Source organism: Oxyura jamaicensis, chromosome 3 (assembly GCF_011077185.1).
Source record: "Oxyura jamaicensis isolate SHBP4307 breed ruddy duck chromosome 3, BPBGC_Ojam_1.0, whole genome shotgun sequence".
NCBI classification, from domain to species: domain Eukaryota; kingdom Metazoa; phylum Chordata; class Aves; order Anseriformes; family Anatidae; genus Oxyura; species Oxyura jamaicensis.
This window is the reverse complement of record NC_048895.1, coordinates 86,679,635-86,704,986: the sequence shown is the minus strand read 5'-3', so window position 1 is coordinate 86,704,986 and position 25,352 is coordinate 86,679,635. Positions and strand designations below refer to the sequence as shown.

The window sequence follows — 25,352 nt, the reverse complement described above, 5'->3', positions numbered from 1 at the left end:
CCGGGTTCCTCTTCCAGGCGGTTCCGAGGCGCGCGGGAAACCGAAAGTCCCGCCGCGCGGAGGGGCTGGGCCGAGCCGAGGCGCCGCCCTCCCCGGTGCCCTCCCGGAGCAGCCGGCGGCCGCTGAGGGGCGCCCGGGCGCCGCGGGACGTGGCGGCTCCGCCGGGCCCCGCTTCCCGTTCCGGGGCCGGGCCGCGGCGGGGGCAGCCCGCGGGAGCCATGTTGTGCCGCAGCCGCTGGCGCCGCCTGGCGCTGCCGCCGGCACCGAGCCCCGGGCCCCGGCGGGCGGGCAGCGGGGCGGCAGCGGGCTACGAGGTGGTGGTGATCGGCGGCGGCCATGCCGGGACCGAGGCGGCGGCGGCGGCTGCTCGCGGCGGGGCCCGCACGCTGCTGCTCACGCACAAGATCGGCACCATCGGTACCGGCACCGGGGCTGGGTTAGGGGCGGCTCGGGGCCTCCTGCGCTGCCCCCCCGGCCGCTGACGGCTCTCTCCCCGTGTGCTTCCCGCAGGCCAGCTGTCCTGCAACCCGTCCTTCGGCGGCATCGGCAAGGGGCACCTCGTCAGGGAGGTGGACGCCCTGGACGGCTTGTGCGGCCGGGTGTGCGACCTGGCCGGCGTGCACTACAAAGTGCTCAACCGCTGCAAGGGGCCGGCCGTCTGGGGGCTGCGGGCGCAGGTGGACCGCGGCCTCTACAGGGACAACATGCGGGTGAGAGAGGGATGGGGGGTAGGGGGTGATGGCAGGGCTGCGGGCAGCTCCAGGCCAGGGGGTGCTGAATCTGTCCCTAGATGGGGATATCATAGAGCCATTAAGGCTGGAAAAGACCTCCAAGATCACCTGGTCCAACCATCCCCCTACCACCAACGTCACCCACTAAACCATGTCCCCAAGCACCACGTCCAGCCTTTCCTTGAACACCCCCAGGGACGGTGACCCCACCACCTCCCTGGGCAACCCGTCCCAATGCCTGACTGCTCTTTCTGAGAAGAAATGTCTCCTCATTTCCAACTTGAACCTACCCTGGTGCAACTTGAGGCCGTTTCCTCTAGATCAGACTAACACAAGGTAGTGCCAAACAAACATTAAGGAAGCTTGCGTAAGGGTCTCAGTTGTTCTGCAGTGAATTTGAAAATTAAAGCACGTGGAGGAAGGAGAAACATTGACCTGAGGACTGCAAAAGGCTGCAAAGGAATCCTAGTTCCTTAGCTGATAAACAAAATACGATGTCACTGACACGCATTAAGTACCCTCAAAACAACATTTTTTTTTCTGTTTTGGAAACTTAATCTAAAATACATATTGTAGACATTTATGTTTGAAAAGAGAAATGCAGGTGGCGGTGATGTGGCTTTTTGCAGAGCTGGACATTGTCTGCAAGAACCCGGTCTGAGGGGGCTCTGCAGAAATAGGGCAATGCTGCCTTGCATTGTTGCAGGCACTGTGTGGTCAGGTCAGGTGCCCCACAGAGCAGTGGGTAGGATGATCAGCTGGACTCTGTGTGTGCCACCAGCTCCTGCTTCTGTCCCATAGCACTGTATTAGCAGCTGGGACCTGCATCCACCTGCTGAGGTGGAGCAGGGACAGCATCAAGCTGGGGACAGGAGCTCCAGTGTAGCGGGGTCCCAAGACAACTGCTTCAGGATAAGTCATCAAGCAGTTAGGATCCCTATATACTGCTTTAAAACAGCAGGATTGGCGGGATTGGTGTTGCAGAGTATTTTAAGAGAAAATTAAGAACTAGTTTTAAAGTGCGGGCTTGTTTCTTGGAATTTTCTGTGTGTGTTGGTGTGATGGAGTATTAGATTAGTCAAAGCTGCAGTATTAGGATCAATTAAAAATGATAATTTTTTTGACATATTCCTATAAAAACTAGATACCTTTGAGGTTGGTGCTTTAATACGGTTTGGATTGTTGGGGCTCAGTGTAGTTTTTAAAATCTCTCAACATTTTATATACATTTCAGAGTTCATAAACAAATAGTTTCTTTAGAGCTTAAACTCGGTGAATGGAAAGTTCTACTTAATAAATCAGGAACTGGTGCAGTAATTGAATGTCTGTCAAGTGGCCTGGTAAGAGTGGAAAGGGGAAGAAGCTGACGTATTTTGAATAACTGTCAAGATGTGGGACTGCCGAAATGTCTCAGAACTTCCTAGATGTTTGCAGTAACTCCTTTCATGACAGAAAGAAATCCTTAACACACCACTGTTGACAGTTCATGAGGCATCTGTGGAAGATCTTCTCTTGACAGAACCAGAACCAGACCATCCTGGGAAGTGCCGAGTCAGAGGAGTCGTTCTGGGTATGTGCAAGCAGCTCCGTAAGCACCCTCAGTTATTTTACACTAAGAGCAGCCTGCAGGGTAAACACTTCTGATTCAGCAGTGAGAAAGTTGAATTAGCCAGTAGGCAAATTACACCCCATTAGGCTGGGTGTAAACTAAGCCTAGCTAAGTTTCTGTAACACAATGAAAAACATGACTGGTTGGATATTGAGAATTCAGATATGTTTAATCTTCTCCAGACTCGTGATTTTGAATTCCACGCGGCATTATGAAATTTTATTTGGCAAACAGAGTACGCTGCAGATGATGTTTCTGGACAGTAGTGTCCTGTTACTAGCAGTCTCGTGGTTTGTTACCACTCGCTGGCCTAGTAAGCAGGCTTTCCAAACTAAAGGCGTGGACAGGAATTTTTCCCAGGAATGGGATTTCTGTATTTGGTTAACACACTCGGGAGAATAATAAAAATATGAGAGTAACTGTACCTGCCGCTTACGATAGTTACTGTTATTAATGTAATTGAAATACTGATTTTGTCAAATAATAAAAGCTGCATAAGCCCTCGGTGGACAGTTCTAGACCAGCATACCAGGGCTTCTTTGATAGTAAAGTTTATGCACCTCTGAAAACTTGTCGTTTCAGGGGATGGGAGCACAGTGCACGCGGGGAGTGTCATCCTGACCACGGGCACGTTTCTGAGGGGCATGATCCACGTTGGACTGGAGAAGCATCCAGCTGGGCGCCTAGGGGATCAGCCATCTGTCGGGCTGGCGCAGACACTGGAGCGACTGGGATTTGCCGTGGGCAGGCTGAAGACTGGGACACCGCCCCGGCTTGCCAAGGACACGATTGACTTCAGTGGCCTGGAGGAACGTACAGCTGACAATCCCCCTGTGCCGTTCAGCTTCCTCAGCAAGGCTGTGTGGATCAAGGTGGGGTAGCACACGTCATATCCACGTGTAGCTGGGGAATGACTCGGGGTGGTTCTGGGAATGTCACGCTGAGAACCCCCCAGGGAGCTGATGCAAGGGATTTTCATGGCTGGGAAGGTGAGCTGGGCAGTATTCTCCGTACTAGAAGTGTTAAGTTTCTGAGGTTTTCCACACAAAGGAAAAAAATGCTTGCTCACTTTTCAAAGCAAGTACTTTTTTCCTCTTGCTGCCCGACTTCAGGACCACTTTCTTTATTTTTACAGTGAGAATTGCATGAAATAGAGTGTTGTTAGCAGTATTCTTCCTGTGCTGGGTAAATGTGTCATTTACAAAATACAGCTGGTATTAGACGAGTATTGTGGAGATTTATATCTTGCTTGCTACGAAAGCACTAGAATAACAGGTTAAAATACTGAAAGTAGAGATCATTAGTAGTGTAGACCAGGAGAGAGAAAGGATGGAGTTATCCACAGATCGTAAGGGGTTGCATTTTAACAGTAAATTGAAACAAGAAACTCAGTTTTCCAAAGAAAACTGCAAAACAGGTGGCATTATTACATAGTGTGGCTAAACAGCACCAAATTAAGTATAAGGAGTTAATTTGTCCCAGAGCATATAGGACTTGGAGTGACCTACTATAATTGCGGGGTTGAGGATGTAATATCACTTGAAGTTGTAGGTATTTGTAGGATAGGTTTTAAGAAGTTGAAGTGCAACGTTTATTACAGTTTTGAATGTAAGTCTATCAACTTTTTTTTCCAGAAAAAAATAGTGAAATATTTTATATAGTGTTTTTATTTCCAAAACGTGAATTTTCCGTGTTAATTGCAGGATTTTGAGAGGTTTCTTCAGTCTTCAGCAAACTTTTTAATTGGCTGGTGGCTGAAGAGTCAGCACTTGCTCCTCTTCAGAGCTCTTCAGGGCTTTGAGTTGCTGTGGTTAATGGGAATGCTGTGATAGAATCTGTTGCTTTAATAGGAATATCCATCCTGTAATTAGGAATGCAGTGTATAGGATACAGCTCAGATTCTGGACTCCCAAGTTGCGTTCTTGGAGTGCTTTGGGGCATATTGCTCAAGCTCTCTGATTACTCTCATTCTGTATGAGCAGAAGGTATAACAGCACTACACAGCTCTACAGGAATTGAGAGCCAGCTGTCCAAGCTTGGAGATCCTCAGAACAGAGCTGTTCAGTAAGAATGCAGGGCATTGTGACTGGATTACCTTAAAGCGAGCTTTGGCCTCTTTCAGCCAGAAGATCAGCTGTCATGCTACCTGACTTACACTAACCTGAAAGCTCAGCAAATTGTTCAAGATAACCTCCACCTGAACAACCATGTGAGGGAGACAACAAGGGGTCCCCGGTAAGTACGTGGCACCATACGAGGCTCTGAGTGGTGGGAGCTGACATTCTCTCAAACTGTGCATCTGCCTTATTTTGCTTCTGGAAAATTGCCTCTTCTCCAGATCAGATGACGCTTACGACTATTTCATGTCGCAGATACTGTCCCTCTTTGGAAGCAAAGGTTCTGCGCTTCCCAAACCGTGAGCATCAGGTGTGGCTGGAGCCTGAAGGCTTGGAGTCCAACGTCATTTACCCCCAAGGCCTCTCAATGACACTGCCGCCTGAGCTCCAGGAGCAGGTGATCAAATCTATCCGAGGCTTGGAAAAAGCCAAGATGTTACAGCCAGGTGAGGGGTGCAGGTAAATCTGCATTTCATATTGGTTACCAGCTAATAAAAGATTTTGTTTAGAGCGTAGCAAGCCAAGGTAAATATGAAACAAAAATAGAATTTATTCTTGGATGCAGGGATTTTTCCTTCGCTGTTTTTAGATTGTAAATAAAAGTTGGTAAACCAAGTCATTCTGCCCCAGTGATAGCTGTTGTTCATAGAATAGAGACCTTCAAAATCCCTCACTTAAGATCTCTCTTTTTCTTTGTCCTAGGCTATGGAGTGCAGTATGATTATTTAGATCCCCGTCAGCTGACTGCTTCTCTCGAGTCCCGTCTTGTTCAGCGACTCTTCTTTGCAGGCCAGATAAATGGCACTACAGGCTATGAAGAAGCTGCAGCTCAGGTAGGTGAATCTGATGGTGTGGACTCTGTGCTCAGGAAGGGATATTGTCTTGGCGTTTGTCCTTGACACGCAGTCATGGTAGGCCCATCCTGTTCTAATGAGACGTTCTTATTGTTGTTGCTCGCCCTGATTCCATGGAGACCATGCAGTGGGTATAACTGAAAAAGTGGAAAATGTCTCTAGGTGTGTCAGCAGGGGCCAAGAAGCTCTTCAGACAGTTGTACTATCACAGGGGAGATAATGCCTGGGTTAGTAGCCCTAATTATTCCTTTTTCCAAGGTGCAGCTGGATGCATGAGTCTTCAGATGCAGACGTGCTGATATTCTAGCCATAAAGAGACCAGTAAATGTTCTTGGTTTTGCTTTCTGTCTGTCCAGGGTGTGATTGCTGGGATCAACGCATGCCTCCGGGTTCGTGGCAAGCCCCCTTTCATTGTCAGTCGCACAGAGGGCTACATCGGTGTCCTGATCGATGACCTTACCACGCTGGGCACCAACGAGCCGTACCGCATGTTCACCAGCCGCGTGGAGTTCCGCATGTCCCTCAGGCCGGACAACGCCGACGCCAGGCTTACCCTCAGAGGTATTTTCTTAGGGTGGCTCTTGCAGTCAGCGGTGCTGCCTGGTTGTAGACCTCTGTCTCATGTGCCGCCTGTCTCTGCAGGTTTTGAGGAAGCTGGGTGTGTGTCACAGCAGCGATACGAACAAACAGTTAAGATGAAGGCTGCTTTAGAGGATGGAATTGCAACACTGAAATCCCTTCAGTTCAGTATATCCAAATGGTCCCAGCTAATACCAGAAGTTCACCTGAGTAGCAATCGAAGGTCACCTGTGAGGTAATGGTTTCAGCCAAAGCCTTCTTGTCTGACCTGCTCTTGTAGGTCAGCCTTCCTGAAGCTGCCAATACTCCAAGATTCCAGCTTTATCATCTTTGGGGGGCTCACACCTGATTTTTGCCTATAGAAGAAGCATGATATTGGGGTTTCTGCTGTGCCACAACTCATGACACTGACTTAGGCTCCTAAAGAGAGTACTCTACTGGCCCGGTCAGTGCTTGCTGTCTGTACTGAGAGTGTCGCTGAATGGTGACAGCTTTGCAGTGGGTTGCTGCTTCACTGAAAGCTTGATAAAGCAGCAGTGTATATTTTATGCTAGTGTTAATTGGTGGCTGTTCTTGAACACAAGGGCCCTTGCTTACCATACCCCTCTTATATCTCACCTTTTCTGTTTTAAACCAGTGACTAAGATGTCCCTGACTCAGTCTGTTTGAAAGGCTCTCCTTAATGCCCTTACTTGGTTTATTCTGTCCTGCTCTTTATATTACCTATAAAGCTGATTGGGATCTAAAAATCATACTGCACCCTATAGCCTATGACATACAAAAAGATCTTAAGTGAGGGATTTTGAAGATCCCCGTTTATCAACAATTAGTGCAGCAGAATGACTTAGATTGTAAATGAAAGTTGATAACCTACAAACAACCAAGGAGAGCTGAACTGCTCATCTGTGTATTGAGAGGAGGTAAGAGGGAGGTGGGCTGTGCTCTGCAGTTGTTCTGGTCTGTGCCCCCCCTTGAAAAGTTTGAGTTGGGAATGATGCAAGTAACACTACTTCCTACCATAAAACATCTACTCTTGTTCTCCACAGTGCCTTTGACATGCTTCAATATCCAGAGGCCAACATGGAGAATCTGGCAAGGGCTATCCCCAAACCCCTGAGCAAGTTTGCTGAATGGAGAGAACTGTCAGAGAGATTGAAAATAGAAGGTAAAGTACAAGGGTTACGAAACCATAGTGGGATCTGTTTGGGGTTTGTTTAGTAGCGGAAGAGCAAACCAGTTCATTGCTATGTGTTTCATGTTGCTGTTCAGTGAAGTGAAGCACTCTTACCAGAGCATGCATGTATTACCATAGGCTACAGTCGTGTCTGAGTGCCTGTCTTTCACTTTGTGGGGTGACATCAATTATTTGTGTTCAATCCTGGGTTTTTCCTCTTCAATCAAATAGACGATCCTCTCCCAGAAGAAGAGGAAAAGCTAATCTGTGTATCTTAATTCCTGTACCAAACTAAAAAGTATGGTTTTTTCCATAGTGATACGAATTAGGCTCTGTAATCTGTGAGGCTAGAAGCTTCCTCAGTGCTTTTGATCATCTTGATGGAGTTGTTCTTTTTGCTTCCAAGGATTTCTGGAAGTGACTTCTTTCATGTGAATGTCTGTATCTTGTCCTCTCATTTCCCTGATCATCCATCGCAGCTGCTTATGAGTGGTGTGTAGTCAACCAACAGCAGGAAATAGAAGAAGTGCGTCGAGATGAAGCCCTCCAACTGCCGGAGGACCTGGATTACTTTGCTATTGATGCATCACTGTCAACAGAGGTGCGGGAGAAACTAAGCTCTAACCGTCCCCAGACGGTAAGTCACTGGGCCACAGCAAGGCAGAACATCACTGAAATCCCTTCTGTGTCTTCCCAAAGGACAAGGGTGTGTGAGGAGAATCAGGGAAGGGAATACCCACAGCTTTTGATCTCATTTCTGTCTGGCTTCAGAGTCTAGGTTTGTTTTAGGTTAACTTGTTTTTGTTTATACGTGCAGATTGGTGCAGTCAGCCGCATCCCTGGAATTACCCCAGCAGCTATTGTTAACCTGCTAAGATTTGTGAAAAACAAACACCAGAAGGCAGAGAAGCTAAAAGCTTTTCCTCAGACTGATAAGTGTTTACCAGAGAAAATGTACTCGGAGAAAGCAGCTTCCCAAACACAGATTTCAGCAGAGCTTTCTGAAGAGGAGCTGGAGAGTACTTTTGTTAAAACACCTTTGTGAGAAGTATTCACCTGCTGCTAGAGTACATGGCAAGATCACCTGTGCTGACCTTAGCATCGTCACAGAGAAAAATGATGTTGGTTGGAGCCAACAAGACACAGGAATTGCCTTTAAAGCTCTGCTTCTATAGAAGTTGTCAGATCATCAAAACCTGTCGTAAAGCATCTTGGAAATGACTGCATTTTGCTCTTTTGGAAGGAAGAAATGTTACCGAGTTTGAACCCACAGTAGCACAAGAGGATTTGAGCTGGAAAGTGCTCCAATGACTGGTACTGGTGCTTAGAGCTGTGCAGTGGCTACTGCCTGATGGTTTAGTGTGATGTTAGCCAACGGGAAACTTTTGGCTAGGAACATGTGTGCCATACAAAAATCTGTGTAGGAGGACAGCTGAATGTAAACACTGTATCATGCTTTTTTTTTTTTTTTTTTTTTTTCTTGTTCTCCTTTAAAATAAATAAAGCTTGTCTTGAAACGTGCTGAAGAGCTTGGTTGTTGCTTAGCAAACTAGAAATTGTCTCTGAGCTTGCAGTTACTTTCAGTAGGGCCCTGGCCATTCATCTGGTCACAGTTCACACAGATGAAGTACAGACATGGTGCTAGATTTGCTACAGAGCTGGTAAAGGCTGAGAGTGCCTCAGCCAGGGTGCTGAGCAAGGCAGGGGACTCATTGTGAACCTGTGCCAGGAGCCCCAGCTCCAGGCAGCATGCAGACAGCCTCCCGTGCTGGAGGCCAGAGCAGCGAGGGGTTCTGCAGCCCAGGGAAGCAGAACCAGTGATCTCTCATCAGCAGTGGCCCTGCAGCTGGCAGTAACAGCATTTGCATCTGAGGAAGATCAGTCCTTTTGTCACCTGCCATCAGGAAACACTGAGTTCAAGTTGTTGCTGTGCACCTACTGAATCCTTGCCTGATTTAGCTGCAGTCTCTCTGATGCTAGTAGTCATTTTTGCTTAAAATAAACACTGTACTTCTATTCAAACACACCTCATTTCTTTTTAAATCCTCAGTATTCTCTGAATTGAATGGGCAAGCAGGCTTGGGAACAAGTTCTGTGGGAGCTAAATATAGCTATCATTTTGAAATTACGTTCTGGACTGTTCTCTATTTGCTCTGCATGAGTGGTTCCTTTTCTGTCCTTTTTGTTGACAGAAATCCTGTCATGCAGCAGGAGGATGGGCAGAGCTTACAGAGCTGTTTGGGGAATCGTCTGCCCTCCTAAATGCGCCGCCCTGTCACCAGCTCTCGGCTTGTACGCAACAGCTTTAGGCAAATGATCTGTAGGTTGGTCTTTGTGTCAGAATGGTTCAGAAAAGCAGTGCAACTGCTCCTTTTTGGACTACTTTCAGCTTTATTGGCTCAATTACTTCAGCCCTTTAAGCCTCAGGTTTAGTGTAAGGAAGGCAGTTACACTTTCTGTGGTGTAACTCAGGCTCCAGATTTGGAGTTCTCAAAATTCTGGCTATGGGAATCCAAAGAAGCCCCAATTCCCTTCCTTCTCTGCCTGTTCAAACCAGCTGAATTGCTGACTGAGAACATCTCATGCTTTGCTCAATGCAGTGCCTTTGCATTTTGTCCATTTTTGATGTACCTATGTCCGTAAAAACTTCCGTGTGTTTTTTACAGATGGAGAAGGAAGCCCTGTTGACACTTTCTTTCTCTCACTTTTAAAAGGATTGTGCAGTCTCAAAACCGCATTTCCTAGCTCTTGTCAGCAGCTGCCTGACAGGAAAACCTTGCATCCATTCATGTCTGTTTTTAAAGGCAAGCTCCCCAAACCCTGCTACAAAGGCAAATGATTTTACCTGTGCCAAACTTATTTAATTTCTGTGTTACAAAGGCCTTGGTTCTGCTCTTGCACTCACCAATGTCGACCAAAGGGTGATTCCACTAAGCCAAAAGGAAGAGCCAGAAGGAGTGGGATTTTAATTTTCTTTCTTTTAGCTATTCAGTACTGCACAGCTGTGGTCTGAGAGTTGGGAAGAAGGAGAGAATTAATTTGGGGGTAAAAATAATTGAAGTTAGAAGTCCATTGCTTTCCAGAAGGTCCTTTGTAACAACTGCTCTCTATTTCAGCATGACGTGGGTCCTTGGCCACTGGTAACCTGCCTTGCCAAGACATCTGGGGGAGAACGATGTCTGTACTTACTGCAGTGTAAAGCCTTGCACATGCACAAGTTTGAGGACTGGCTGTTCCTCAGGTGTTAGTTGTTTCATTTATGGAGGGCTTGCTGTATGTAACATGCTTGTTGAATAGTTCTTGTCTGAGAACATTTTTGACGTTAACTGAAGTCCTAGCTGTAAGTAAGCAGTTCTGTTTGTTTTCTAAAGAAATCCAGGTGCAGAAAGGCTAAATAATCTGCTGCAAATAGCATGGGCAGATGAACTGCAGACATTGTGCCATCTGCTTTCTAACTCACCACTGAAGACGTGTTACAAGGCACAAGGCTTGGTTGTTATGTGAAGACAAAGTGAGCTTAGAACCTCGCAGCTCCTGTGGTCTTGCTGAGCTTGGCAGGGTGGGAAGGGCAGGACCAGCTTGTCCTTAACATTGACATCTGCTTGTTTTTCCTGGGTTGTGCTGTAAGGAACTGCACTTCGTGCTCCTGTAAACCATGCTGTGACCAGAAAAGCAGGGAGGGTAGGATGCATGAGGCTGGCCTAACTCATTTGCACATACCAGGGACCTCTTTGTTCCCCGTTTCAATGTGATTCTCTTTTTTTTTTTTTTCCCTTCCTGGAGAACACAGGCCAGTTTTTGCTGAGCAAATTTTCCTCAGATCTCTACCACTCCACCTTGTACCATATTTTCAAGGCAACTGTTGGTTTCCTTTCATGTTCTAGCTTTCATTTCATACAGTACTTGAATGTCACCTGCCCAGTTTCTTTTTCTTTATTTTTGTCAGGAAGATGGCAGCAAGAGAAAAATAGGAAGCTGTATTACACGAGGAGACAGTAAAAGCTGTTGTCACACAATCTTTGATGGTCACCCAGCTGCTGTAATCGTAACAGTTGTGGTTGTGCCAAGTGGCTCTCCTTAGTCCTCCATTTTGCACTTGGGTAAGCAATATGATCTTTATATGCACCTACTGGAGATGCTCGGGAGTTTATCTTGGTTGGCTTTGTCTCCTGGTTGTGCTTCTCTGCTCAGTGGTGGGCATCCCAAGATCACAGTTGTTAGTCATTGAAGGAGGAATCTGCTGTCTCTGAGGCGCTGCTGTTTCCACTGGGGAGGTGCTATCTGGGTTTCCTCCTGTACTGTGGCCTGTGTCATGCTTATTTGTGGTTCTTTCTATGGCTCCACAGGACTAGTGAGAAACAAAACATGAAAAACATGTTTCCTGAGGGGGGGGGGGGGGCAAGGGATTGATTCTTCATCTTCTATAGTTTTTACCACAGGGGTGCTTGGGTGGGGGGGAGGGGAGAAGGAAGATGTTTTTCTTTCTATTATTCTCATAAACTTCTCCACAGGCTTAACTGCGCATGTGTAAATCTCAGGGAGGAGACAGATGTGGATCCCCACCAGAAGCTTTCTGACTCTGTAGTCACCATCATCTAGTGACCAAATGTGGAGCGTGGGCCTTGTCCTCTGTGCTGGGGAGTCCAGCGGTGGCAAATATTACAGCCTAAAAGCCGAAGGCTGCAACTTCAGGCTGATGCTGTGGTAGAGGTGTGAGGTGGATGAAGTGTAGGGTGAAGGCTTTCATTTCTAGCATCTTTGCACCTCCCAGCGCAAGCCCCAGGAGGCATGTTTTCAGGCACCGCTGGGGACTGATAAGCACACGCTGTTCTTGTTCCACGTGAATCAAAGCTTGATGTGGTTGACTGGCGAGCAGGCACGGAGCCAGATGGGAAATGAGCTCTCCCTGTGACTTACAGAGCAGCAGGCAGCGAGGGGAGCTGGCAGCAGGCTTGTGACGAGCTGCCTCAGTTGCAAATTTTATGTGGCTTAACTTGAAAAGTGCCGTGTGTGGCCAGTGTCGCAAGCATATGGGATTCGGGGAGTCACGAGTAGAAAGGCTGCCGGGGCCGGCAGTGCTGAGCCAGCTGCTTCGGCGAGGATTTGTCCTTGTCCCACGACACCTGGCAGGACTTCGGCCAGGCCACCACCAGCCAGCTCGGTGACACTGCCTGGAGCTGGCAGGCGTCGGGTATGGACTGCCTCCGTGGTCTCAGACCTCCTCATCTGTGCTGTTAACATGGAAATTCCTGGGATTCCTGCCCAGAAGTGAGTTGTGGGCACCATCCTAGCAAAGAGGAGGCTGCGGCGGAGCAGAGAAGCTCTGTTCTTGTTCGGGTTTGCTGTTTCCTTTCCCCTGGTCCCCATAAACATGCAATACATCCCCTTCCTTCTCCAAGGAGCGCTGTTCATAAATGAATCAGCAGACTGATATAACTCCACAGTTCATAACTCTATCAGCAGACCACATAATGCTAGTTATTATTACTAGAAATAAAAGTCAAGTAGCAGCAAACGTGTCATTACACTTGAATTCATCTACTCTTTTTCCTTGGGAAAAGGCTATTTAAGGGCTTGTTTGCATTACTCAGACACAACTTTAACACCAAAGGAGCCTATGTTTCTTTCTCCAAAATACCCATGTCCTGTTAGCAAAGCCACAGGCCAGCGTATAAAACTAAATATTTACTTAAGCCATTTGTTATTCTCTCCCCCCCCCCCCCCCCCACATTTACTGAGGAACTAGTTTAGAATCCAGCTTCAAAAGAATGACTGCAGGTTTGAAAGAAGTCCTTTAAATAGCTAACAATTACAAAAAAATGGCACATAACCAATTTTTAGCTATGTGTATATATATAAAAATTATATATAATATGTATGTATATTCACATACATATACATCAAAGAAAAAAATGGGGGAGTTGCTTAAGATATGCCTATGTGGCTGCAGATAAGCAGAACCTGAAAATTTCCTTTAAATTTGAATTACTGTGTTTGGCTCTGGTGCCTCAACATGAGAAGGACAAGGACCTGCTGGAGTGCGGCCAGAGGGGGGCCACGAGGATGCTCAGAGGGCTGGTGCACCTCTCCTGTGAAGAAAGGCTGATGCAGCTGGGATTGTTCAGTCTGGAGAAGAGAAAGCCCTGAGGAGACCTCACAGCGGCCTGCCAGTACCTAAAGGGGGCCTACAGGAAAGATGGGGAGGGACTCTTTGTCAGGGAATGTAGGGATAGGACAAGGGGTAATGATTTTAAACTGAAATAGGGTAGATTTACATGAGATTTTAGAAGGAAATTCTTCACTCAGAGGGTGGAGAGGCACTGGCACAGGCTGCCCAGAGGAGCTGTGGATGCCCCATCCCTGGAGGTGTTCAAGGCCAGGCTGGATGGGGCTTTGAGCAACCTGGTCTGGTGGGGGAGGTGTCCCTGCCCATGGCAGCGGGTGGAACTGGGGGATCTTTAAGGTCCCTTCCAACCCAACCGTTCCGTGTTTCTATGAAATTTCAGTCAGGACTGCAATACAAGCCCTCCTGGAGGGGAAGGTCACCTTGCCTTGCCTTTTCCTCACGGTGCGGCCTGGCAGTGGTTATCTCACCAGCTGGCCGACTGCTCCAGTGGGCTCCCTGGTGGCTCCTTCACTTCGTGTCCTATAACTTTGATTTCAGTAGGCTAAAAAGGAAAAGGTGACTGTGACTGCTGCTGGCAGGGCAGACAGGACCCTGACTTAGGGGCAAGCTGGCTTCAATTATCTCCAGTGACAGTATTTCACCCACCAGCTTTTGAGGAAAATGCACGCTTAACTCTTGTCAGTGCAGAGAAGCTGGCAGACTTGAATTATGTTGTGCAAATACCTGAAGCATAAAGGATTAAAGAATTATCAGTAGGCAGCCAAGGAAAGTAAACTCATTTAAAAATAAAAAGGGGAGGGGGGCGGGGGGAGAGGAGGAGACTGTTGTAATTGATTCATGATACAGGAATAACCTGAGGGCACTAAACAGGATTCAGGAAAACCTAAAATGAATAAATAAATAAAAATCATAGCCACTGTCTTTTGGAAACTGATGGGCTTTTTTTGTTTGTTTGTTTTTTCCACCTACCGGGTTTTCCTTTGGCTCTTTTGCACCCTGGACACCCTCTTCTTTTTGCCAAAGCAAAGCACGTTCAGCCTCCCCCTTGGTAGGAGCATTACAGGAGAAATGAATTTCGGTCCAATGTTGTTTTCCATGGTCATCATTAAACTGTTTGTTCTTCCATTCAGTTTATGATTTGGCTATTGTCTAAGGTTTGCAATTTCAGAAGGTCAGATTCCTAAACAGAATGAATTATTTGGTACAGTAAACAACATGAAGAATTTGAGGAGTTGAAAATAAAGAAGGTCTGGAAGCTTGTAGACTCAGAGTTGTTAATACTGATAGGAATTTGCAGCAAAAAGAGAGAGAGTGAGAAGGAAAAAAACTGGTAGAAAGGAGCTTTGGAGGTAGCAGCCATATTTTAGTATTTTAGATCCAGAAGCAAAAGATAAACAGAGAAGTCAGGCTGAGTTAGACCTTGCAAAGGGTGCCAAACAACCAGCAAAAAGTTCTGCAGCCACGCTCATCAAGGTAGGCAAGGGAAAGGAACGGTGTTGTTTTGAAGGAAGATCACAACAAAGCACATTCCTGCTCGCCCAACGCTTTTTGTCCTTAATCTTCACCCTCTGGCATTCCCAGTGCCTTCCCTCTCACACCCATCCAAGGAGAGCAGCAGGGCAAGGACAGAAAAATGACCTTAGCCTGCATTGATGCACAGAGAGTTTAAAAGCACAACACACACACACACAAAAGAATTAAAGTCTCAGCCTCCATCCTTCACAGCAAGTAAAGTCTCCTAAACTCAGCCACTTTGGGCACCAACAGAAATGAGCATCAAGTGTTTTGAGTTGTGCTTTGCAGAGCAAAAAACACAGCAGCAAGGCACTGCTGGGGGGCAGGGGCTGGCCAGCCCCACAAAGAACCTTCTCCCACCACTCCAGGCACTACCTAGCTGTTTAACTAATATACACGAAAAGCAGATTATTTTTGTCATCCAGAACGAGGTAATGCTGTTCTCAAATGGGCACTGAATCACCTAGCACTAACGAGGAAAAGGATGTTGTGCTACAGTATGTTTTATTGTTTCCTGATTTTTTTTCTTGACCAAATAATGAAGAAAAAAATATAGAAAAATAATCACTAATTTGACCCAAACAAAGCTTGCCACTGCCTTCCAACATACATTAAGCCACCTACAATCAGAATGTGAATTAGTCTTTCATCTCTAATTTCAGTAAAATTAACTGTTCCAGTAGTAGCATGTGCTGGTTTGAGATATAATTAAATTACCTTGGGGGCAGCAGTCTGAGCACAGCCCATTTTATTCCAGTCTGAAATATTTACCCAGGGAAACAACCCTGAGCGAGAAGTTACTTGGCTACAGCTGTAATGACTGCGCTGATCCATTTCTGCTCCGTGCAGAGAAGGCTTTGTTGTATCCAAGTCCCTCAATACCTAGCCACATACATTTTTAGAATATTTCTGTGTACCAAAAGCCCTCCGGGATCCTAAAGCAGGCACCATCAACTAGAAAGAAAACTAGTTTCAATCTTCCAGCTCCCCACTGCCCCTATCAGCAATAAAACTCTGAATAAAGTTAATATTCTAGCCAGTTTTCTACATTCCACCAGCTACCTCACCATTTATTGCAATGCTTTCACACTTCTGTATCAACAGCCCTGGCGTTACAGGACGGTATAAAAAGAGTTAAGGACAGGACAGCTGTAGAAGTTGCTTAAAGAAATAAGCAGTCAGAAGACAAACACAGTTCTCAACTATTAACATTTATTAAAAGTTTGACCAAAGTAGCTTTATTCCCAAATATTGTTTACAAAAGTCTAACACTTTCCCCATGTAGTCAAAGATTAATAAAAGAACTGAGATAGCATCACATTAGTGCATAGAAAGCAAAATTTGTCTACAATAGTAAAAAAAAAAAAAAAAAAATCACAGCTGGTGTAAAACTGGGGTTTAATACTTGAAAGCAGTTGATAACCTCACAGGCAGAGCATTCACGAGCATGTATCCTAGTTGTGCATGATGTTGTTGGCTGCAATTCTGCCTGTTCCTCTAGGCTTAAGTTTTCCTTTCTCCTACAGTCAGAACCGAGACTACAAAGTTGCTTTTTCCAAAGCAACTGGCTGACTTCTGTGCCTGCCCAGCTGGGCAATTTTAATACGAAGCAGCTTCCCAGCAGCTCTGCAGTTGCCACATTTTGCAGTTTTCCTCATCAACAGGCTAGCTAAGAGCTGCAATTAGCTCCATAGCCTGTCTGTATTTCCTGCCCTCCCTTTCAGCTTCGACTACTTAGGATCACAGACACTCCAAACGCCCGATGCTTGTTTCAAACCTAATTTCACCTCAAGGTTTCAATTTGAAAGGGTTGCTTATTGCAAGCTGATTTCCAAACTGTAACCGAGCGAGTACATCCAGCTTAGGACAACGCTGGTCCAAAGAACACAGAGGAACTGCAAACAGAAGGGCTGGATATTGCATACCCAGCCCACACCGGCCAAACCAAACATCCTGCTATCCTTCGCAGGCTTGTTAGGCTCAGCAACAGAACGTGTAAGAAATCTAATACAAAGCCGCACTGTAGATAAACCGTGCCAAAGATCCTTTTTTCCTTTCAACCCAATTAGAGCTTTTTGCTTTGCTCAACCTGTTTGACCAAATTCTCTTGGAAGCATCCTGAACTGCAAAGAACCATGCAAAGAGTTGGAAAGATACTTGAGCTTTATTATGGCGACGGTACAACTGCCCCGGTTTTGTTATATGCTTGAGGACACTAACGAACCTTCAGAAGTTGAATTTAAGTATTACAGAGAGAATCCTTTACTACATTCCAGCATCTTCTACAGATTAAGTGCTTCAGCCCTTGCTTCCAACTGTACTCAGTACACCTTTCCTTTCAGAAAATGGAGTATAATGTTCCCAGATTTTACCGTTGTAAGAAACAAAGTGAGCCAAAAAAGGCACAAAGATCCAACCAAAGCAAACAGAGCACAGAGAAATAATAGCAGTTTGGGATTATTCAAGCAGTACAGACACATTCCTATAGAGCAGGCACACAGCTAAAGAAGGGAAGGAAAACAAACATCAGAACAACACAGCAGTAACTCAAACAGATCTGCTTTTTTGGAGGTGTTACAGACAACATGACAAACGTACTGGTGCCATGGAACAGTAATCCCTCAAAGCTACTCCATTATTTTCAGACTTATGTGGGGAAACCATGTTAAAGGTTAGTAAAACAACTATCATTAGGCAAGTCAGATCTGATTATCCATTAACTGCTCATCTGCATTTAGTGATTCAAAGCAAGTCTTCAATCTTATTTTGGAACCATCATCTAATACAGCTGGCATTTCTTATATCCCAAAATGGTTAGCTCATTATTTATCTATTAACTAATAGCAACCTGTTGACTCGTTACCCAATTCCACTTCGACTGATCCAAAGCTCTGGATCCCTATTGTTCGGGCACCAAGTATGAACCTTGCCACACCATGTGGTGCTGACCTAACCAGTGTGCATTTATCACATCTCTGGGAAATGCTCCAGTACGTCTTCAAGCAGACATCCCATAAACATCTTTTACCCAAATTTTAAATTCAGAGCCATCAAACAGGACAGGCGAACACCATGCTGTTTGAAGTACCTGCCAGTTTCTCTCAGCTTTGAAATAGAAACTGAGTAAGACACTGTAAGGGGGGTCCCTTCAGGGATTGCCTAACACATCTCAAAGCATCCCCAAATTCTTGGGGTTGGTTGTTTTTGGAAATGTGGCTATCAAATGTTCTGCAAGGTACTGAAAGCCATTTAGATTGAAGTGTTTAGCCATTATGAAAATCTGTGTGACAGTTAACCAGTTCCCCAAGAGAAACATCTGGTTACCATCAGAAAAAACGCAGGTACAAAACTAACTGGAAACCCAGTGTAACTCTGTTGCTTATGGAAGTTTTTTCTGTTTTCTGTCACCGCCTTCAATCAGCAAGTTTCCTTGGTTTACTCAATGCACTACAGAACGCACCACATACTGTAGCTGTTACCTGGCAATTGTGCTATCTAATCTAGAAACCACCTTTAAAGAAAAAAAGCACCACAGAAATGAGATTTTAAGGCTTAGATACAGCTAAAAGTAAATCCTCAGCTGAAGTTCACTCTACTCCAAAACAAAAACACGAGTATTTGCTTCACAACTTCTGAGCACACTAATCATCTTTTTCGTTTCCCACAAGGCCTGTATGTACTTTTTTCTAAAAAGTTAATGTTAACCCAAAGAACACAGAGACATAGCATTGAACTTTGTTTTAATGGTCTCAAATTCTGTGACAGATTTTTGGTCAAGTTTCCATTTTTAAAAAATTTATCGATTTTAAAGACTAATAACTTAAACTGCCACGAAACAAATGGTCCACAAACATTCCTTTCCTTCTGAAGCTTTTACGATGCATTGTAATCATTAACCAGTCTTTTACTATTAAACTTAAATGGCCAATTGAGACAAACAGTTCTGAGACCGTTCTTCCACCACTGATTACGACTGAGGTGGCAGCTGATGTACAGAATTTTCATTTAGCCTTCTGGGCCTTCTGGGCAGACTTCGTGACCTTGCCAGCACCACCAGCCTTCTTGTCAACTGCCTTGATGACACCAACAGCAACCGTCTGTCTCATGTCACGCACGGCAAAACGACCTGCAAACAAAAACATGTTTTTATGACTTTTGTCTAGTGCTACACATCCCACAGACCAGCATCAACACACAGCGTTGGCTGAGCGAGCAGCTGCTGCTCTAGGACTGTAAGCTGCACGTGACTGCAGCATTAACACCCAGCCGTATTATCTAGAGAATACTCCCAGTCCCACCCAAGTTCTGGTTCCATTTTCAAATTCCAATTATATTCAGAACTCTTAGTGCTGTATTACAGGAAAAACTACACCCCAGTACTAGAAATCGGGCACCTTCTCCAGAGGTCAGCATTAAGCACGTTTTAAAGACACCTTACCCAGAGGAGGATAATCGGAGAAGCTCTCAACACACATAGGTTTGCCAGGAATCATGTCAACAATGGCAGCATCTCCGGATTTCAGGAATTTGGGGCCATCCTCCAGCTTCTTGCCAGAACGACGATCAATCTTCTCTTTGAGCTCAGCAAATTTGCAAGCAATGTGAGCAGTATGGCAATCCAGCACAGGGGCATAACCAGCACTAATTTGGCCAGGGTGGTTCAGGATAATAACCTAGGGAAAAAAAAGAGCCAAGTATGAAGTTAACACTGGCCTAAGTTTGGAAAGCTTCCTGCAACAGACTGGTGTGTCTTATGTAACGTAACTTCCACAGATTTGCTTAAAGCAAATCCTATCTCAGACCACAAGTCTGCGTCACTTTACAGGTTATCCTACTGGTTAAAAAAAAAAAAGGGGGCAGAATTCCAGTATTTCACAACCAAGATCTAGATTCCTAGATTTTAACATCTCGGTTGCAAAAGTCACCTGTGCAGTGAAGCCAGCAGCTTCCATTGGAGGATCATTCTTGCTGTCACCAGCAACGTTACCACGGCGAACGTCTTTCACAGACACATTCTTCACATTGAAGCCAACGTTGTCACCAGGCAGAGCTTCGCTCAGGGCCTCGTGGTGCATCTCAACAGATTTTACTTCAGTTGTAACGTTGACAGGGGCAAATGTAACCACCATGCCTGGCTTCAGGACACCTGTTTCCACACGGCCAACTGGTACAGTACCAATGCCTGCAAAAGAGAAGTCATCTCAGTAATCCAGTGAGTGTATGCCCTCATGGGCAGGGGGAGAACATTTCAAGTAGGTATTTTACACTTTATACTTAGTTTCCAGGCAATAAACTGCATTTGTCCCATGCCTTAGGTGTTGTTGTAAAGTGAGTAACTTGGAAACATACCGCCAATTTTGTAGACATCTTGAAGAGGCAGACGCAGAGGTTTGTCAGTTGGACGAGTTGGTGGCAGGATGCAGTCCAAAGCCTCAAGGAGGGTGGTTCCACTGGCATTGCCATCTTTCCGGGTAACCTTCCATCCCTTGAACCAGGGCATCTGGAATAAGGACAGCCCAATCATCATTGCCTGCCCACTCTAAGAGCATGAAGCTAGAGACAAGCACTTTATCTCTATAGCACTCAATGTATTATTACAGACTAAGAACTCATCAAGTACTGGAACTTGATTTCAACCTCAGCACTTCAGATCAGTACTATTAAGAGAACGTACATTTATCTGTTGTATAATTGATCTCTAATCCTGCCAAGTTTAATTTCTTAATATAGAGAAATGCAAAACGTACGTTAGAGCTAGGTTCCAGCATGTTGTCTCCATTCCAACCAGAGATTGGCACAAAAGCTACAGTGTCTGGGTTGTAGCCAATTTTCTTGATGTAAGTGCTGACTTCTTTGACAATCTCTTCGTATCTCTTCTGGCTGTAAGGTGGCTCAGTGGAATCCATCTTGTTAACACCAACAATCAGCTGTTTCACACCCAGGGTGTAGGCCAGAAGGGCATGCTCACGGGTCTGCCCGTTCTTAGAAATACCGGCCTCAAACTCACCAACACCAGCAGCAACGATCAGGACAGCACAATCAGCCTTTGAAAAGAAAGAAAAGCCTTCATTATAATGCCTACACAAATGCCAAGATATTAGGGGAGCTCCCTCACAGTAAAGGAACTAAGGAACAGCCTGTGCAAACTCCCCAAATCCTTAGCTCCATTTTCCTACCTGAGAAGTTCCAGTGATCATGTTCTTAATGAAGTCTCTGTGTCCAGGAGCATCAATGATGGTGACGTAGTACTTGCTTGTTTCGAATTTCCACAGGGAAATATCAATGGTGATACCACGCTCACGTTCAGCTTTCAGCTTGTCCAAGACCCAGGCGTATTTGAAAGAACCTTTGCCCATCTACAGATTTTTAAAAAAAGAGTTTCTATTTATTTTGACAGTATGCATTTTCATTTGTTTCAGAAAGACCATGAACTAGACACAGGCTAAGAGGCAAAAGCTAAAAATAGAAAGTGATCTATGTTGAAAAACGTCGCTGTTGCTTACAAAACTCTGGCACAGATACGCTTGGCACAACCAGTGGGAGATGCCAACTGTTTTCTGTTAATTAACCTGTTGACAGTTTGGCCCTCTCGACATCTTGTTAATTGCACTATCACCTCTTTAGCATAGATCTCTTAGGACCAATCCTACTATCAAGTGTCCACTATGAATTTTAGTTCTCTTACTAACGTAATCCCTGTTGCAATCAACATTTTAACAGCCACATAGCCTAGCGTTCACTGCATTTCATTCTGTGATGTGCTTATTAAAAGCTATTTTGTTACTGCACAGAAGCAATGAACATCTGAAGACTTTCTACAGGTTCAAGTACCAAAGTCACTAACTTTGTTTTTAGAGATAAAGCTAACCATCACAACTGCCTTTATGTTCAGCTAGATGTAGGCCAAGACTGAACCTGGCAACTCCAGTTGAGTTCCGATTCCAAGGTTCACTACACAGATGTAGCTCTGTACCTTCCTTTGTCCTCCATTTTGCACTTCACAACTTTGGTATAACTCACTCCTGTGGTGGATTCCATGCCTTAGCGCTTTTTAATTATGGGGATGATTTCAAACTAATTGCCTGTTACCCTGATCCATTTTGCAATTTAAGTAGTTTTGCAACTTAATCTTTTTATTCACCCATGCCCACAACTTTGTTGGCCATGTGAGTCCCACGCACCTCAGCAGCTTCCTTCTCGAACTTCTCGATGGTCCTCTTGTCGATACCACCGCATTTGTAGATGAGGTGGCCGGTAGTGGTGGACTTGCCGGAATCGACGTGGCCGATGACGACGATGTTGATGTGGGTCTTCTCCTTTCCCATTTTCGACGCTGGTTAAGTTCTTCCTTTTCGGCAGAGAGACAGTCGACACCTGCCGAGTTCCACAAGCACCAGCAGCCCGGTTACCTCGGGATGGCCGATCGGTTCCCTCACGATCCTCCCCGCCCCCCTCAGCAGCGCCTCCCGCCGGGCGCAGCCCCAAGGGGGCACTGGGCAGCCCGGGGAGGCCCGGCCGGGCCCTGAGGCCCGCGGCCCGGCCCCGCCCCACAGAGGGGAGGAGCGGAGCGGAGCGGGGCGGGCGGCAGCGGCCCGGGGCCCCCCTGCCGAGCGCCCCCCGGCGTCGCCCCCTCCTCCTCGGGCTCGAGTTACCCCGGCGGCGGGGCCGAGGGGGCCGCGGAGGCCGGCGGGCAGCGCGGAGGGCGGGGCCGCCCCGCTCCTTTGTGTGTGACTCACCCCGCCCGGGCCCGCCGCGTCCTCCATTTTGTGGCGCTGGCGGCGGGCAGGAAGAGCGGGACGCCATTTTCCTCCCCCCCACCCCAACCCTCTCCCCTCCCCCGCCGCGGGCGAGGCGGCGCCCCCCGGGACCCCCCCCCAGCCCTCCCTCCCCGCTCCCCGCCGACCCCCCGGGCTTCCCCACCGCCACCCTCTCGGCACAACGCCGCCGGCCGCACCCCATAACCCCGCATCGAACCCATGATGAAGCGGCGCGGCGCCGTACCCCCGGTTTCCCCGCCACTCGCCCCGCTTTGCCTCGCCCCGCAGCGCTCCGAGGGGGCGGCCGCGCCCCGCAGTCGCCCCAGACCCCCCCCTCACCCTCCCCTAGGCCCGGCCCGGCCCGCGGCGGCCGCGCCTCACCTGCACGACGTCGGCGAACCCGGAGCGAAAAAGACCGACGGCGTGAGCGCCGCCCCTTATATACCCTGCGCCGGGGGCGGGGCCTAATGGACACGTCACCGCTCCCGGCGGCCCCGCGGCCCCGCCCCCTTCGGCCCGGCCCCGCTGCGCGGGCACAGGGCGGCGGCCTCGGGCCCGGTGGGGGGCGGGGAAGGGACGGGCCTGGGGCGGCTGCGAGACCCTCGGGGAGGGAGCAGGGGCACAGGGGCTTTTAGTGAGCCCCCGGAGGGAGCGGCGTAGTGGTTTTTTTCTTAAAGCCAGCTTTTTTGGCCTTTTTTAGCGGCCCCAGAAAGAAAAACGTGGCTCACAAGTCACACAAATCGAGGTCGACGCCTTGAGGAGAGGCATCCCAGGTGTTGGCGTCCCCGGTGTTTCAGACGTGGCCACGGAAACGCGGAGGCATCGAGCACCCGGCTCCCCTGCGAGAATCCCGAAGCGCGCCGTGCGTCCCTCCCTCTTCTGTATCTTCGTGTGTGAAAAGTTCTGATGAGAGCCACTGAAGCGTACCCTAGCCATTTATTTTTGAAACTGATGGCAAGGAGTCATGAAACAACACACCGTCAGAAGGAAAAGCCCCCGTGATTCCCATACCTCGCCTCCATTCTTTGCTCGCCTCTAACTGAAGTAAGAAAATCCACGGTTTACTCACCTGCAACTGCAGAAAATCCAGTAATTACTCAACCTCAAACACACCTTTTTAAGCAAACCTAAGCTGAGAAGATGAACGAGTATTTCTGTTGGCTCTTTTAAAATGATCCGCCAAGGAAACAAACCTCCATGGTCTGTTTTCTTCCTTCATGCATATATTCCTTTTCTTCTTTCTTGATACACCTGTGTTGTAAATCGTTACATACACCCAGCTATAATCTCATTCATTTTTTTTGGCATGGTCTCCAGCTGGTAGCTGTAAAACACAAAAACAGCTTCCTGTTCAAAACAAACAAAAAGCCCCCAGCCAACAAAAACTAAGTAAACAAAACCAAAGAAAAACACCTGATGAATCTACACGTTCAGGTGTCTTCAAGTGGCCCTAGCTGATATGCATCCAGCATCAAATTCAGCACAGCAGAGAGAGCAGCAAGCTCAGTACTGTGTGGACTGTTTAAGAAGCACAGGGTTCCCATTTGGTGTTTTTCCACCGGAAGATCTAAAAAATAAAAGTGCATTTGGAAAGAACAAATGAACAAACATAATTTTGAGAAATGACACGTATTAGAGATGTCGAATTTAGAATACACCTTTTACACAAAAACTCAGTTTCACTGAGTAAAACCTGCAGACGTGTTCAGACATCATTAAATAAACGCAGTCATTTTCAGGAAAGGAATGAAGTCATCACGTTCCCCCCTTTTTTTAAAACACAGAAATTGGTGGGAGGGAAGCTAGAGAGGGTTCAGCTTTTCTCAAAATTTACACTCAGGCATAAAATTCATGAACGTATTTTATATGAAGACAGCAGCAGCAGATTGAGGGGAAGGGAGAAGAGCCCCTTCTTTAAAATGGAAAAGCATTACCATGAAGTGATTTCATGGCTCAGGAACAAAGGGTAAAACGGGTAAGAAAGTTAGCTTTTGGGGGCTGTTAAAAAGCAAAGGCGGTTTGTAAACACAGCTAAAAAGCTTTACTTTACAGAATTGCTTCGAGTTAGCTTCTGAAATATGTATGCCAGCAGGGGTATTTTTAACGGACTGATCTGACAAAGTATCCATTCTACAAAAATGTAGTTTAAAATTTTCAGTGACTTCTGCCACAATGGGGGAGGAGAAAGGAAATGTGTTACTGATTTCTGACGTGGCCCATAATAAACTGCACATTTCTTTTTTTGAGGGACATGTTTAAAAGACTATTTCATAAATACAGGCATTTAGAACTATGTACTTCTGAAGACAGCAATTCCTGTCCTATGTACATAGCTGAAAGTCGTCGAATGCGTTGGACAACCTCGTAGCCATATCCTAGTTAAAAGCCTTCAAGAGCTGTTTTTTCCCTCCATGTCTGTAATTGAATTTTCAAAAGAATTTTATTATTTCCTCTTTAATCAGTCCCCTACGTGCCTTTACTCTCTCAACAACTAGCCTATCTTTCATTGTCCATTCTATTAGCGGAACATTCCGATTATCAATCCCCCAAATATTTATACAGCTGGGGAGCTTCAGATATAGGAGTAGCCTCACATAATTCTGTGCAAATGCGTTCTGCAGAATCCTCTCGACTAACACAGTTAGGCATATACTGGACTAAATCCTGTATGCATTTGCATACATTTAGCCTGTTTAGCCTACTTAGCCTGTTACAAATTTTAGATTCTGCTCATTAGGCAAAACTAATCTCTTTGGTAAGAAAAAAACTTATGAAGAAACAGAGATAAGAGATTTCAAGAACTCAAGGTCTTTTGGGCTTTGGAGTCTTGCTTAGTAAATCCAGCCTGGCTTCAGAAATAGGTGGACTTTGTGGGGAACAGATCACTCA

General features: G+C 46.5%; 2 protein-coding genes across 2 annotated transcripts; one reads left to right on the top strand and one right to left on the bottom strand.

Annotated features, from left to right (window-relative positions):
• Positions 1-218: 218 nt before the first annotated feature.
• On the top strand, positions 219-8,590 carry MTO1 (mitochondrial tRNA translation optimization 1). The gene is made up of 12 exons (XM_035321033.1): positions 219-417; positions 511-710; positions 2,184-2,301; positions 2,923-3,212; positions 4,463-4,575; positions 4,713-4,903; positions 5,160-5,290; positions 5,668-5,872; positions 5,954-6,125; positions 6,937-7,055; positions 7,544-7,701; positions 7,882-8,590. The coding sequence occupies exons 1-12, from the start codon at positions 219-221 to the stop codon at positions 8,107-8,109; spliced, it is 2,124 nt and encodes a 707-aa protein (XP_035176924.1). The 3' UTR covers positions 8,110-8,590.
• A 9,839-nt stretch (positions 8,591-18,429) lies between these two features.
• Positions 18,430-22,942, bottom strand: EEF1A1 (eukaryotic translation elongation factor 1 alpha 1). Its single transcript, XM_035321036.1, has 8 exons — positions 22,845-22,942; positions 21,888-22,080; positions 20,883-21,062; positions 20,454-20,750; positions 20,056-20,206; positions 19,632-19,888; positions 19,145-19,379; positions 18,430-18,832 (listed from the first exon to the last, which is right to left on the bottom strand). The coding sequence occupies exons 2-8, from the start codon at positions 22,029-22,031 to the stop codon at positions 18,708-18,710; spliced, it is 1,389 nt and encodes a 462-aa protein (XP_035176927.1). The 5' UTR covers positions 22,032-22,080; positions 22,845-22,942; the 3' UTR covers positions 18,430-18,707.
• Positions 22,943-25,352: the final 2,410 nt, after the last annotated feature.

What these genes read in the sequence shown, in the direction of transcription:
- MTO1 (XM_035321033.1), top strand. Translation starts at nt 219, where the DNA reads ATGTTGTGCCGCAGCCGCTGGCGCCGCCTGGCGCTGCCGCCGGCACCG. An exon ending in AGTCAGAGGAGTCGTTCTGG is followed by an intron (nt 2,302 to 2,922) that starts GTATGTGCAAGC and finishes TTGTCGTTTCAG; the next exon opens with GGGATGGGAGCACAGTGCAC. An exon ending in ATGAAGAAGCTGCAGCTCAG is followed by an intron (nt 5,291 to 5,667) that starts GTAGGTGAATCT and finishes CTGTCTGTCCAG; the next exon opens with GGTGTGATTGCTGGGATCAA.
- EEF1A1 (XM_035321036.1), bottom strand. Translation starts at nt 22,031, where the DNA reads ATGGGAAAGGAGAAGACCCACATCAACATCGTCGTCATCGGCCACGTC. An exon ending in AGATGTCTACAAAATTGGCG is followed by an intron (nt 19,889 to 20,055) that starts GTATGTTTCCAA and finishes TCTCTTTTGCAG; the next exon opens with GCATTGGTACTGTACCAGTT. An exon ending in CTGCTGGCTTCACTGCACAG is followed by an intron (nt 19,380 to 19,631) that starts GTGACTTTTGCA and finishes TTTTTTCCCTAG; the next exon opens with GTTATTATCCTGAACCACCC.